The sequence below is a fragment of the Hemiscyllium ocellatum genome, chromosome 15, assembly GCF_020745735.1.
Source record: "Hemiscyllium ocellatum isolate sHemOce1 chromosome 15, sHemOce1.pat.X.cur, whole genome shotgun sequence".
In the NCBI taxonomy this organism is placed as follows: domain Eukaryota; kingdom Metazoa; phylum Chordata; class Chondrichthyes; order Orectolobiformes; family Hemiscylliidae; genus Hemiscyllium; species Hemiscyllium ocellatum.
Genome location: NC_083415.1, coordinates 46452659 through 46468149, shown reverse-complemented (window position 1 = coordinate 46468149; position 15491 = coordinate 46452659). Strand labels below are relative to the sequence as shown.

General features: G+C 38.6%; 1 protein-coding gene across 2 annotated transcripts in view; it reads left to right on the top strand.

Moving 5' to 3' along the window:
* Nucleotides 1–15092, top strand: part of LOC132822971 (myosin regulatory light polypeptide 9) — a 45810-nt gene extending 30718 nt beyond the window's left edge. For both annotated transcript variants that reach the window (XM_060836445.1, XM_060836443.1), the window contains exons 2-4: nt 2589–2789; nt 8025–8186; nt 14474–15092. In XM_060836445.1, the coding sequence (XP_060692428.1) occupies nt 2606–2789; nt 8025–8186; nt 14474–14646 (519 nt within the window). In that variant the 5' untranslated portion in view covers nt 2589–2605 and the 3' untranslated portion in view covers nt 14647–15092. The remainder of the gene's footprint in view (nt 1–2588; nt 2790–8024; nt 8187–14473) is intronic.
* Nucleotides 15093–15491: the final 399 nt, after the last annotated feature.

Here is a 15491-nt window from a genome sequence, read left to right as displayed (position 1 = left end):
AATTCACCTAATCTGCACATTTTTGGACTGTGGGAGGAAACCGGAACACCTGGAGGAAACCCATGCAGACACAGGGAGAATGTGAACTCTACACAGACAGGTGCCTGAGGCAGGAATTGAACCTGGCTCTCTAGCACTGTGAGGCAGCAATGCTAACCACTGTGCCACCGTGCTGCCCTTATGTTGTGACATATAAAGGGCCAAAGTGTCCTATCATGATTGTCTACCATTCAAACTGCGTATGTGGAGGACAGGATGAAGGTCATCAGGTTGGCATCTCAACCGATAATTAACCAGTCTACCAAAACTGTTTGGGATTAAGGAGTAGATGAGAACTTTCAAAAAGAAAGAACAAAACAAAAAACAAAGGGTAAAAGGGAGAACAAAAGCAAAGTGTCTGAACATAATTCTTCCTTCTATTTCCACCTCCAGACTGTTGGGTGAAGAAAGTTGCAGTAAAGTTATAGATCACTACAAAGTGAAATGTGTTTCCTCCGTAACCACTTTAAAAGATTTGACTTTAGCAGGGAGGCTTCACTCAACTGCTCTCCATTGATGCAGTGCCAAGAGGTATTATCCTGATAACCCGAAACACTGCAGAATCCTCCCTTCCCTCAGCTAGGGATGCAGCAGCCAGCTGTATCCTCCACTGCCTCAGCTAGCACTGCAAAACCTTGAAATCAAATCTTGACCTAATCCAGGATGTGTCAGTCACAGATTTTAGCTCAGGGCCATGCAGGAAGTATAAATGCACAACTGAGTGTTTCTCCATGAATATCAAAATGAACAAGAATCTGATTATAAGAATAGCTCACCCATGATGTGGAACTTTAGAATCAGTTAGTTATTTTAATATTATATAAATTCTATAGATAGTGGCTATAATTGGACAAGATTGAATCTTATTCTCCACAGGTTATTAAAATCTACCATAGAATGTTCCAATAGTGTGATATGTTTCTCAGGGATAGTATGCTGGGAATCAAGCCCCTGCAATGCCTGGAAGTGTTTTAAAATATAAAGATGCTAAATAACATACACATTCCTCAATTCCACAAACCCTGTCATTTAGACCCATATTGACAGAAAGCATGGGCAGGTTTCAATTGGTAACAAGAATTACTATTTATTAAAAATAAATGCATTCTAACTACAGGGATACAATTATGAACCATCACATATTATCTTGTGAAATTCTAAACAACCCACTCCCCCTCCCTGCCCTTATAAACTCTCCCCAACACACATACACCCAGACATAGACAGAAAAAAAATGTTTATTTTGGGCAAAGGGCAAAAATAAAAAGGCAATTCAAAGGTCCCTCTCTCCAGTTGAAATAATCACTGAATTTCACTGAATCACACTAATTTTCACTGAAATTATTCTTTCAGCTTGTCAGGACCTGCTGCTCCTTAATCATCCTTCTCCAGATACTTTCATTTGCTTACAGGAAGCACTGGGTGATTGCTTCACGTTTGTGATTGAAAAACACAGCTGATAGCAACAGCTGGGAGGAAATATTCTGACTTTCTTCAGGCTTGAGGTGGTTTTTGCTACAGAGAGGGGGACAGAAATCTGATGGTATCTCCCCAGACATTCATACCTGCAAGCTGCTCAGTTATCTGGGATACAATTGTTAGCAGGCAGAGGGCTGTTGTCATCGTTACCTGGTCGCCAATTCATTGACCAACAACTTGTTGCTGACCAAATCCATTCATTCACAGCCCTTTGGTTCCAGTTCGACTGGACTAACATTCGCCTTTGCTTGAACAAACAGCTGTGTAAGCAACACTTACAAAGAGTGTCAGGTAACTTGCTTTTCAAAATTGCAGCAATTCTTCAATAATCCTTGGTTTTAAATCAGCCTTTTTCCCATTTCAATCCACAGCTAAAATCCAGGAAACTAAAAAGTTACAGTATTTACAAATGTAATAATTAATTATCCTAAGAGTATATATGTACTTCTCCAAATTGCAATCTTTCTAAACCATGTATTAAAATACCAGAAAGTAAATTAACCTTTTAATGAGAATCACTAATCTGGATTCAGTAAAGCTGGGTAAAGACAACATAATTTTTTAAACAGAAATATCTTCCAACATCAAGTATTTTGTTGTAAAATCGGCTTTCTGAACTCCATTAGCGTTCCACTTAGTTTCAAAAAGATTTGATTTTAAAAGTGACCATTCTTCTGATAACTCAGAGTTTAATAATGAATTGAAAATGAAACCAGTTAATTATTTTCAGCAAAATCTTTAACTTCTAGGAGAAACAGCATGAATTTTAATTGTATTGTGTAATGTTATAATATGGTGAGAATCACCTAATCCAAGTTGCTGGTTTGAAGCGCTTCACTAATTAAGAGATTAATCCTAGTAATTACCATCCAGGGAATGCTGCTGAATGAGTGTGTGGTGTGCTTAACTCCTTTATGGATTCAATTTAACAGCGTTCATACATTAATTCTCTTTTACCCATTAAACTGATCTAAATTTATTAAAATATGACATTGATATGACATAGCCTGGCTATTACTTCAGATGTTTTCTTTAAAATGAAGCCTTTAACTTCTGCCCTCTTTATTTAGGCCACTAAGACATCAGTATGTCCAGCAAAAGAGCAAAGGCAAAGACCGCAAAGAAGCGCCCTCAGCGCGCGACTTCCAATGTGTTTGCAATGTTTGATCAGTCACAGATCCAAGAGTTCAAAGAGGCTTTCAACATGATAGACCAAAACCGGGATGGTTTCATTGACAAGGAAGATCTGCACGACATGTTGGCTTCTCTCGGTAAAGACATGAATTGTCTCCTAAAATATAGAGCACTTCAATGGGAATTATGGTCTACATTTTGTTAATCAACTTATGAAATGGGAAGCAGTAGCAGACCTTTCAGCCCTTTGAGTCTGCTCTGACATTCTATGAGATCATGGCAAATCTGTTTGCATTTCAAATTCCACGTTCCTGTCCACTCTGATAATCTCCAACTCTGTTGTCTAACAATAGGCAATCCACCTCTACCATAAAACGCTTCCACTGCCTTCTGTTGCAGAGAGTTCCAGTGTCACACAACCCTATGAGAGAAACAATTCTCATCCCTATCCTAGAAGAGTGACACTTAATTTTAAAGGAATGCCCCCTAGCTCTGGACTCACATGCTAGAGTAAACATCCTTTCCAAGTCAACTATGTCAAGATAATTCAGAACCTTGTACTCTTTAATCAAATAACCTCTCACTTATCTAAACTCCAGTGAAAACAAGCCCAGCATGTCCTACCTTTCCTCATAAGACAACCCACTCATTTCAGGTATCAATCGAATAAATCTCCTTTGAATTTCCTCAAAAAAATTTAAATCCTTCCTTAAATAAGGACAGAACTGCACATAGTATTTGAAATATGGTCTCAGTAAAACCCAGCATAACTGATGTGGAGGATCCGGTGTTGGACTGGAGTGGATAAAGTTAAAAATCACACAACGGCAGGTTATGGTCCAAGAGGTTTATTTTGAAGCTTCCAGATAAACCTGTTGGACTATAACTTGGTGTTATGTGATTTTTAACTCCGCATAATTGAAGCTTAACATCCTTACTTTTGTGTTCATTCTTTTATAATGAAGGATAGCATCCTATATGCTTTCTTGATTAAGTGCTGTACCTGCATACTAACTGTGACTCATGCACTGATTTTACCTTTGTTTGATTCATTTAAAGGTTGTGTGCTCCGTTGCTGAGCCATTTATTGACCATCTGTAATTGCCTTTGAGAAGGTAGTAGTGAGCAGCCTTCATGAACCACTACAGTCTATTTGGTTCAGGTCCATCCATAAGTTCCAGGATTTTGACTTTATGACAATTGAAAGGACGATGATATATTTCTTAGAATAGTAAGTGGCTTGGAGAGGAACTTGCAGGTGGTGGCATTTCCATGGATCTGCTTGTCCATCTAAGTGTTAGCTGTCATGGGTTTGGAAGGAGCTGTATAACCAGCTGCCGTGTATTTCAGCTGTGCATCTTGTAGATTACACACATTGCTACTACTGTTCATCAGCTGGAAAGGTGTGAAAGTCTGTGGATTTGTGCCCATCAACCAGGCTGCTTTATTCAGGATGGTTTTGAATTTTTTTTTGTTGTTGAAGCTGCATTCATCAGGCAAGTGGGGAATATTCTATCACATTACTGACATTGCCCTCTCATTCAGCCTATCCATATATGCTAATGAACTCATTATGTCATGTGCATAATATGTATTCTTATCATTCTTTATCATCTGTGTTACCAGGCCTTCACTCCCCTTGTCCAAATCATTGATGTAAATTGTAAAAGGTTGACATCTGCAGGATTCCACTCAGCACATTCCGCCAATCAGACAATGGCTATTTATGTAGATATTTTAGAATTAACCTGTTCAGAGATTTTAGCACACACTTCGAGAGTAGGTGGGATTTGAACCCGAACCTCCTGGCTCAGATGTAGAGACACTGGCAGTACGCCACAAAAGACTTTTGTGACCCATTAGTGCACACTCTCAGATTTTTGCCAGCTGCTAGTCTTCTATCCATGCTAGTAGGTTACCTCGTAGAACATGTGCTCCTACTTTGTACAATCATCTTTGATCTGGCACCTTATCAAATACCTTCTGAAAAGCGAAAACAGTATATTTACAAGCCCCAATTCCACCCACCCACCTTATCCATATCACATATTACACCAAAGAAATCTATTAAATTGGTTAAACATAAATTCCTTTTCAGAAAATTATACTGATCCTTAGCAATCATGGTGCGTTTTTCTAAGTGCCCAGCTAAAACCCTGAAATCATCTTTATATACCAAAACTTTAAACATGTCCTATATTCAGAGTTGGGGAATTGGAATGTAAAATATAACTAAAAATTCACATCATTTGATTTACTGCATGTGATATAAGCATAAGCAGCAAGTGATAAACAGAGCTAAGTAATCCCTCTACCAATAGATCAGATCTAAACTCAACAGTCCTGCCACATCCGGTTGTGAATGGCAGTTGGTGATTAAACAACTCACTGAAGGAGGAAGCTCCGCAAATATGGAAGAGCCCAGCACACCAGCACAAAAGATAAAGCTGAAACTTTTGCAACAAACTTCAGGCAGAAGTGCCGAGCGGTTGATCCATCTCGGCCTCCTCAAGTGGTCCCCAGCATTTCAGATACCAGTCTTCAGGCAATTTGATCCACTTCATGTGACATCAAAAATGTTTGGAGGCACTGGATACTGCAAAGACAAGGCCCCTGAAAGCATTCTGTCAGTAGTACTTAAGATTTGTGCTCCAAAACAAGCCACTCCCCTATCTAAGCTACTCCAGTATAATTACAACACTGGCATCTATCTGATAATGTGGAAAACTGTCCAGGTATGTCCTGGACACAAAAAGCAGGACAAATCCAACTTGATCAATTACTGTCCTATCAGTTTACACTTGATTCATCAGTAAAGTGATGGAAGGTGTCTTCCCGCCTCAGGTGACTGACTGTGTGGAGTTTGCACATTCTCCCCGTGTCTGCGTGGCTTTCCTCCGGGTGCTCCGGTTTCCTCCCACAGTCCAAAGATGTGCAGGTCAGGTGAATTGGCCATGCTAAATTGTCCGTAGTGTTAGTAAGGGGTAAATGTATGGGTGGTTTGCGCTTCGGCGGGTCAGTGTGGACTTGATGGGCCAAAGGGCCTGTTTCCACACTGTAAAGTAATCAGTACTATCAAGCAGCACCTGTTCAGCAATAACCTGCTCAGTGATGATCAGTTTGAGTTCCGCCAGGGTCACTCAGCTCCTGACCTCATTGCAGGCTTGGTTCAAACATGGACAAAAGAGCTGAATTCCAGAGGTGAAGTGGGAGTGACAGTCCTTGACATCGAGGCCATATTTGAACATGAGTGTGTCACCTAGGAGTTCTAGCCAAACTGGGATCAGCGGGAATCAGTGGGAAACTCTCCACTGATTAGAGTCATACCTAACACAGAGGAAGATTGGGATCATGGTCAGATATCTCCACTCGAGGATATCTCTGTAGGGTCTCCTCCAGGTAGTGCCCTAGGCCCATCCATCTTAACCTGCTTCATTAATGACTTTTTCCCACCATCATAAGGTCAGAAGTGGGGAATGTTCACTATTGATAGTATAACATTCAGCACCATTCACAATTCCTTAGATACTGAAGTAGTCCATGCTCAAATTAGGACAATATCCAGATTTTGGCTGACAAGTGGCAATTACCAGCACCTCTTGACATTCAATGGCATCATGATTTTTGAATTGCCCAGTTTCAACATCCTGTGGGTTGTTGACCAGAAACAGAACCAAATTAGTTGTTTCAATATTGAGGCAATAAGAACAGATTAGGAGTCTTGCAGAGAGTAATTCACCTCCAGACTCCCACAGCCAAAAACCATCTATAAGGCACAGGTCAGGAGTGTGATGGAATATTTCCCACTTGCCTGGATGGGTGCAGCTCTAACAATACTCATAAAGCTTAACATCATCCAGCACAAAGCAGCCCAATTGATTGACACCACATCCATAAACATCCACTTTCCGCAGCACCAACACTCAGTCATAGCGTTGTGTACTATCTATAAGCTGCACTACGGAAATTCACCTTCAGAAATGCTTCTTAGACAGCACCTTCCAAACCTATGAACACTATCACCTAGAAGGACAAGGGCAACAGATAGTTGGAAACACCGCCCCTAAAAGTTTCCCTTTAAGCAACTCATCATCTTGACTTGGAAATATATTGTCATTCCTTCAGTGTTACTGCATCAAAATTCTGGAACTCCTTCACTAATAGCATTATGGGTCTAACTACATGAAATGGGCTGCAGTAGTTCAAGAAAGCAGCTCACCATCCCCTTTTCAAACTGAAATAACTCACAGAGGCTGGTATCGCATCACCAAGTCACCCTTTATTTACATGTGCACAATATATTGGCTGTAGCTAGCCAGCTGCAAGTCAGTCCCTGGAGTGAGGAGATTCTGAATCCCCTGTTTATATCAGTCAGCCTGGGCTCCATGATTGACCCAGATTATCAACACCAATTAATGATCTTGTAGTCAGTAAGATCCACCTGGTTCCAATCATTATACAAAGGCAACATGGGATAGTCAATAAATGCTGGCCCAGCCAGCAACCTCCACATCATAAAAGTGAATACAAAAACATTCTGGTTTACCTCCTATTGGAAACTTGAAAGGGTTCAGAAAAGATTTATAAGGATGTTGCCAGGGTTGGAGGATTTGAGCTGCAGAGAGAAGCTGAATAAACTGAGGATGTTTTCCCTGGAGTATTGGAGACTGAGGGGTGACCTTACAGAGGTTTATAAAATCTTGAGCGGCATGGATAGGATAAATAGACAAGGTTTTTTCCCTGGGGTGGGGAAGTCCAGAACTAGAGGGCATAGGTTTAGAGCGAGAGGGGAAAGATATAAAAGAGACCTAAGGGCAACTTTTCACACAGAAGGTGGTGCACATATGGAATGCGCTGCCAGAGGATATGGTGGGGCCAGTAAAATTACAACATTTAAAAAGACATCTGGATGGGTAAATGAATAGGAAGGGTTTAGAAGGATATGGGCCAAGTGCTGGAAAATGGGACTAAATTAGATTAGGATATCTGGTAGGCATGGACAAGTTGGAATGAAGGGTCTGTTTCCGTGCTGTAGGTCTCAATGACTCTATGTTTGTGTTGTTTGTCTGGCATAAATTAACAGTTCAGTGAAATAAAACTAGTAATTGTCAAAAGCTCGTATTAATTATGGTGTCATTCACAACCATTCAGGGAAACCTAGTAAAATACATTTACATAATACAAATGTTGCTGAAGAAGATGCTTATTTTAAATACAGCCTGTTTTGCTACATTAAGCTGCATATTTTCCACATTCTGCACAACTTCTTCAAAATAACGCGGTTACTTCATAGTCAGCTACTCTCAACTGTACACGGACGTCTATGAAACAACACAGCTAACTCACTTTCAACTTTGAACCCCTCTGCCCAGGAAAGAACCCTACTGATGAGTACCTAGAAGGAATGATGAATGAAGCTCCTGGTCCCATTAACTTCACCATGTTCCTGACCATGTTTGGTGAGAAACTAAATGGCACTGATCCAGAAGATGTCATTCGAAATGCTTTCGCTTGCTTTGATGAAGAAGGAACAGGTAAACAGCTTTTTAATAAGAGACAGTAATCTCTGGAATCTCTCCGAGAGAGAAAAATGCTGAGAGCTGCCTACAGTTCAAACAGATTTGGATTAGTAAGCATCACTGGGCTGACAGCAGATTGCATATAATTTGATTACATGTTCAGGTTGTATTTTAAGACAGTTCAGCTGTAAAACATCTTACTCATCCTATATTATGACGTGTGATAAATTTCCCATTTCTCATACTTAGCTGACAGTAGAAGAAATTGCTTGGCTTCTACAGAACCACAAGGATCATAATAACCAGGAGGCCTAGGAACAATGGTCATTATTTAAAAGTTGTTTGTTATTCTTCCTAATTTGAGAATATTCTTATTAGTTATATCCCTGAGTTCTGCTACCTCATGAGGCAAAAAACAGGTGGATCTAATTGAAAGGCTATGTATGATACAAAGATGATTTAATGGCTGCAAAGTTCCACCTAATGCTTGATGTTAAACACTATAGGACAAAAGAGGATCAATGGTACACTTAAAGAAGTAAATACAGGATGACCCTGCCAAATATGTCATTTTTTCTAATAGTATTTGGGCTGTCCTGGTGTCCTGCCTAAAAAGGCAGTGCGCTTGAATTGGCATATTTAAACTGCACTGCAAAAATGCATTTGAGGGTTCAATTTACAATTCACTTCAGCTGCATGGGTTTCTTACAAATTGAGAAACCCAACAGTGATATAGTGCATAGTCCAGCACTCCTTGAAGGGCTTAGAGAAGTAACAGCCACATGTTCCAACCTCTTCCTACCATGATGCCATTTGTCAACCTCCTTCCTCCATTATCCATTTTGACCTGTATGCCAATCCAATTGAAATGTTTGCCCCTTTTTCAATTCCCAGTGACTGTTCCCAACAATGAGTCCATTTACTGGCCAGGTGTCAATTTAACTGCCTGACAGGTGAAACAGAAGGAGAAATTATAATGAAACACAGCCATTAAATTCAGTGTTTAGATCTCTTAGACAATTTCAACCTCCCATTTATTCTGTTACCAATACCATTCCTTATTGAGGGCTCTTGTGGTGCAGTTGTAGTGTCTCTACCCCTGAGCCAGGAGGCCTGGTTTCAAGTCCAGCCTGATCCAGACATGTGTAATAACATCTCTGAAAAGGTTAATTAAAAATGTCTATAATTCCTGTCTGAGGTGTTTTGAAAGGATACCAGACTAGACTTACTTTGCCCTTGAACTGGCAATCAAGTTACTTATTTGTAAAGGTGCACAATGGAAACTTGATTCCCTGAGAACCCGTTGCAATTTTAATTCAGTTTCACTGAACAATAATTTAACTTGATACCTTTTTGTGATCTAGTTATATGTGTAAAGCTTGTGAACCATGATTCTGAATTCACAAATTACATGCACTTCACAGAACAATTCACAAAAGTTGAAATTATTAATACACTACTTCTTACCTTGCTTCTAAAACCTTTCATCAGAATGAAAAATCTAGGAACTGAGCTCCCTGGGCTATATGGGAGATATATGGGGAATTGAACAAATCCCTCAGATTACCAATTTCTATCTAAATCAAGTTTCCATTTTTCTCTGCATTTAACCTATTGCAAGATTAATTATTTATCAACATCAAATTATCCCCATTCATAGCGATATGTTATATTGAGTAGTATATATCATCTTGTGAAAGTTTAATGTAATGCTTCAGTAGGTTTCTTTGGATATCCTCTGCACAAAAATAATTGAGAATAATTCATTGAGTACACATGTTTAAAACAATCCTATTTTGTGAAAGCATTGCTCCTGTTCAAATCATTCTGAACTTTTCAATTCAAACAATGTAATGGTTTAAGTATTATAAAATGTCAGTGGTGTGTCAATAGATTAAGCTTCCTAACTATTGACTCCAAATACTAAAGCACAGTAACGTAATCTACTTCTAAAGTTATGAAAGTCTTATCAGACATATCATTTCTCTCTCATGAGAGAGACACACACACTGATGGTGGTTCAACCTGAGGGTCACTGTATCACAGCTTATGAGAGGGGTTGAGAAGTAAAGTCTTTCATGGTAACCTCAGCCAGTGCAGAAATTGAACCCATGTTGTTTAAATTAGATTAGATTAGATCCCCTACAGTATAGAAACAGGCTCTTCGGCCCAACAAGTCCACACTGACCCTCTGAAGAGTATCCCACCCAGACCCCTACACTATATTTTGCTGACAATGGGCAATTTAGCAAGGCCAATACACCTAACCTGCATATCTTTGGATTGTGGGAGGAAACCGGAGCATCCGGAGGAAACTCATGCAGACACGGGGAGAATGTGCAAACTCCACACAGACAGTCTCCCAAGGCGGGAATCGAACCCGGGTCCCTGGCGCTGTGAGGTAGCAGTGCTAGTCACTGGTGTCGCTCTACACTGTGTAAACTGACTGTCTAGCCAACTGAGTTAACCACCCCCATGCAGCCTTTTTTTCATCGAGACATTAAGTATGCATCACCCCGTTCTGTTGTTGCTTTGTATTATCTGTTGAGGTAACATTCAGTTGAAAGAAAACACTGCTATGAATGACAGGCAGATGGAATAATAAGCAGAAGATCAGTGTTTTCATATAGTTCAAAAATATGGTCACATCAAAGTTGCAAAAAGGACTACATTAATACACCTGAGAAATACAAGCTGCTCATCTCATACAAGAAAGGGTTTTTAACATAAAAGTTGTTTACATACAATAGAAAATTAAAAGCCTTGCATTTATACAATGCCTATCACAACCATAGATCATCCCTAAGCACAATTAAATAGATACTTCTACTGTTGCAATGCAAAAAGAACTTTGCTTGCGGTATGTTGCGACTAAATTTTACATCGCAGATAGACAAAGGTAGTATCCACAATAGGACATATTTCCATTTATTATTAAAAAGAATATATTTACACACATAAATTGTTGATTTGCTTGCTATCCTGCAGTTCAGTAATGTTATGAAGTCAACAACTGCGTAATATAGAACTATATAGACTATAGCCAATAGTCATGTAGGTCTGTGGTTCAAGTTCAGCTTTGAGTTGACTGCCATTCTCGTGAAGGTCAGGTCAGTGAGTAAACTCCATTCAGGCTCCAGATCCCAAATTAAGAAAATAAAGAAATTGCCTGATGGTGTTATTATGTGGTATCATTTGGTTAAATTGGACTGATAAGAGTTGGTAATGATAAGAGGACAGGGCCACCTAACATAATACCCTTCACAGCTGGTAAGCCTGTAGTGTTGACACTATAAAGGATCACACAAGAATAAGGGCCATCTAAACAATGTACCTGCAAAACTGTACAGAAGCACGAAATCCTTGAGGAGATATCTCAAACTAAGAGAATTGACCACCAGAATGGGGGAATCAAACCTTGTCATGATTACATTTTGGAGAGTTTTATAGATCTCTTCCTCTCTCTCTAGTAGTGAAGGGCAAGTAAAGTATGTCATCTATGACCCAGAAGTAAGACCTTGGCGAAATCTAATTTCACTTGATTTATGTGGCTTGAACCATAAATTTATAAAATGTAGGAACAGAAATAGGTCATTCAGCCCAAAAAGTCTGCTCTACCAATCAATGAGATCATGGCTAATCTGATAATCCTCTACTTCCGCTCTCCTGTCTTATCTTCATAATGCTTGATTCCCTTATTCATTAAAGATCTGTCTGTCTTAGATTTGAATATACTTAACAATCCAGCCTCTACAGCCGTTTGCAGTAAAGAATTCTACAGATTGACTGCGGTCAGAGAGAATAAACTCTTCCATTCCTCTGGCTTAAGTGGGCAACCCCTTACTCTGAAATTATGCCCTTTTGAAAATCCAAATATATTACATCTAGACTTTCTCACAAGGAGGAATAATCTCTCCACTTCTACTCTGTCAAGCTGCCTAAGAATCTTATGTTTCAATAAGGTCACCTCTCATCCTTCTAAACTCCAATTAATTCAAGCCCGACCTACTCAACTTCTTTTCATTAACGAGAATCAACCTAATGACCCTTCTCTGGATAGTCTCCAATACTAGTATGTCCTTTCTTGGATAAAAGGACTGATACTGTTCACAGTATCCCAACTGTGATCTAACTAGTGCCTTGTACCATTTTAGCAATCTCCCTCATTTTATACCCTGTTACATTTGAAATAAAGGCCAACATTGCATTCACCGCTGAGCAGTGACCTTATAGAGGTTTATAAAATCATGAGGAGCATGGATAAAATGAATATCCAAAGTGTTTTTCCAATGGTGAGGGATTCCAAAACTAGAGGGCATAGGTTTAAGGTGAGAGGATCAACATTTAAAAAGAACCTGAAGGGTAACTTGTTCACGCAGAGGGTAGTGCATGCATGGACCAAGCTAACAGAGGAAGTGGTGGAGGTTAAAACAATTATGATGTTTAAAAGGCATCTGGAAGTGTACATGAATAGAAAGGGTTTACAGGGATATGGGCCAAGTATTGGCAAATGGGACTAGGTTAGATTGAGATGTCTGGTTGGCGCAGATGAGTTGGAGCGAATGTCTGTTTCTGTGCTGTATGACTCTATCGCCTGCTGAAGTTGGATGCCAGCTTTTTGTGGTTCATGCACATGGATACCCAAATTCCTCTGTTCTGCAGTTTTCTCCATTTAAAAATATTCAGTTCTTCTATTCTTCATGCCAAAGTGAATAACCTAATATTAAGTAGCCTTTGTTTAGTACCTTATTGAACACTTTTTTGAAAAACCAAATATATTACATCTACTGGTTAAACTTATGTATTTTGGTTGTTTATAACTCATGCATGATTTCCCCTTCAGAAAACCATTTTAACTCTGCTTGATTATATTATGTATTTCTAAATGGTCTGCCATTACATACTTTTGAACAGACTCTTAGCATCTTCCCAATGACAGATGTTAAGCCTAACTGTCAAACTGATCTGATTGTTTTTGCTCCTCTCCCTATTTGAATAGGGTGTTAAACTGGCAGGTTTCCAATCCTCTCAGATTTTCCACAGTCTAAGCATTCTTGAAGATGTATCTCTAGAATTACTAATTGTCTTTTAGTCTCATTTGTTTCTCTAGAACGTTTTCTCTAATGATAGTTATTGTGTTTATTTCCTCCTTTGCCTAATTTAGTTTCTTGATTATTTAGAATTTTTAGATGACTATTAGTGTCTACTACAGTGAAGACTGATGTAAAGTGTTAATTCAACTCCTCTGCTATTTCCCTGGTTCCTCATTATTTGACCCGTCTCTTGCTTTTTATATATTTAAAGAAGCTTTTATTTTCAGTTTTTATACGACCTCCTAGTTTGCCCTGTTTATTTTCTCCATCTGTTAGTTTTTGGCCTTGCTTTGATAGCTTTTAAAACTTTCCCAGTCTTCTGTTTTACCAGTAGTCTTTGCCACATTATATATTTTTTTCTTTCAGTTTGATACTCTCCTTAAATTCTGTCGTTAACCATAATCAGTTTATCTGTTCATCTTTCTCATCTGTCCTTCTTCACTGCGATATATATTTATTGTGCATCATTAACTATTTTCTCCCATGTCTGTCATTGTTCCCCAACTGTCTTTTGCACTAAATTCCTTTCCCAGTCTTGTCCTGACAACTTTGTCTTAATTCCAATACAGTTACCCTTTTCTAAATTTAGAACAGATTTTCCCAAGTCTCACATTTGTCAAACTCAAGATTAATATGCACCTGTGTTATCACAAATGTAATGTTTTGTTACTCAACACTCTTTTAACATGGAGGGTTTTAAAAAATTATTTGATTGAATGTGAGTGGAGCTGGCAGGGTCAACATTCTTTACTCACACCTAAATACTGCTGAAAATTAAGGCTTACTAGGCCATTTCAGAGGGCAGTTAAGAGTTAACAATACTGTACTGTCTGGAGTGACATGTTGGCGAGATCAAGTAGGAATGGCAGATTTCTTTTGTTATTGGACATTTGTGAGCTAGGTAGGGTATTATGACAACTGCTGTTACTTTCATGGTCTACATTACAGATACCAACTTTTGATTCCAGATTTAATTAACTGAATTTAAATCCAAGTACACTGTGGTGAAATTTGAACCTATGTCCTCAGCTCACTAACCTGGGTCTTTGGCATTTTACTCCAGTTAGCTGACCAATACTCTCACATTTAGTGAATTGAGTTCAGGTTTTGCAAACTGAAGATATTTTTCTAAATTTAAATAGAATATGATACTCAAAGGTGGCACAAATAATAAGACTACGGTCTGTAAACCATTTCAATCTCCTGTAGGTTTCATCCATGAAGACCACTTGCGTGAGCTGCTGACCACAATGGGAGACAGGTTCACAGATGAGGAAGTCGATGAACTTTTCCGAGAAGCACCAATTGACAAGAAAAGCAATTTCAACTATGTGGAATTCACCCGCATTCTGAAGCATGGTGCCAAGGATAAGGACGATTAAAATTACATCTTGTAGTTGCTTTAAATCTCACCACATTTCATTTAGCGCACACACCGTTCACCACACAGCAATCCATTTACTTTAAGTAGCAATTTTGTTTTCCAAATGTTTTGTATGAACTTTTAAGTTAGCAAAGGCTGATACCACGTTGTATGTATGTTGGAAAATGTGGCTATTCTAATAGGATGAGAACAATTTAAAATATGTAAGCATACTGTTGACCTTCCATATAAATTGTGTTGATAATTGATTACTCATCATGAAGAACAGTAATGGAAATTCCTGAAAAGCAACAGAGTGAAAAGAGTTCTGAACAAACCTTTTGCAACAAAAAGCAGTTACATGATACTAACAATACCTACGACAAGTTTTGGTACTTATATTTTATATGGAACATTGTACTTTCTCTAAGTATTATGTGTCATAATAAAGGCTCTAATACTCTTGTAGTGGCCCCATATTCTGTACTTATGCACTTTACAATGGATTGATTCAGAATGGACCCCTTAGTTTTTTGTTAAGGTGTTACCCATACATAATATTTACCAAAACCTTGGGTTATTGGTGTCTTCCTCTCTCCTCCATTTGAACGGTTAGTCTCACAATCGGCATTCCAATATGAAGGAATTATTTTTTAAAATAAGAGTGATTCGACATTTTTATTTTAATTACAAACCATAAACTCTGCTACATCCTCTAAAAGTGTATATTATGATATCAGGGCCTTTATAGAATATAGCATGTTTGACTAAATATTCAATCTTCTTGAGATAAATGAAATAAAATTGTTTGCAAAATGTTTTATTTGATACCTTAGATTAACTCAGATTTCTAAGAACAATTTA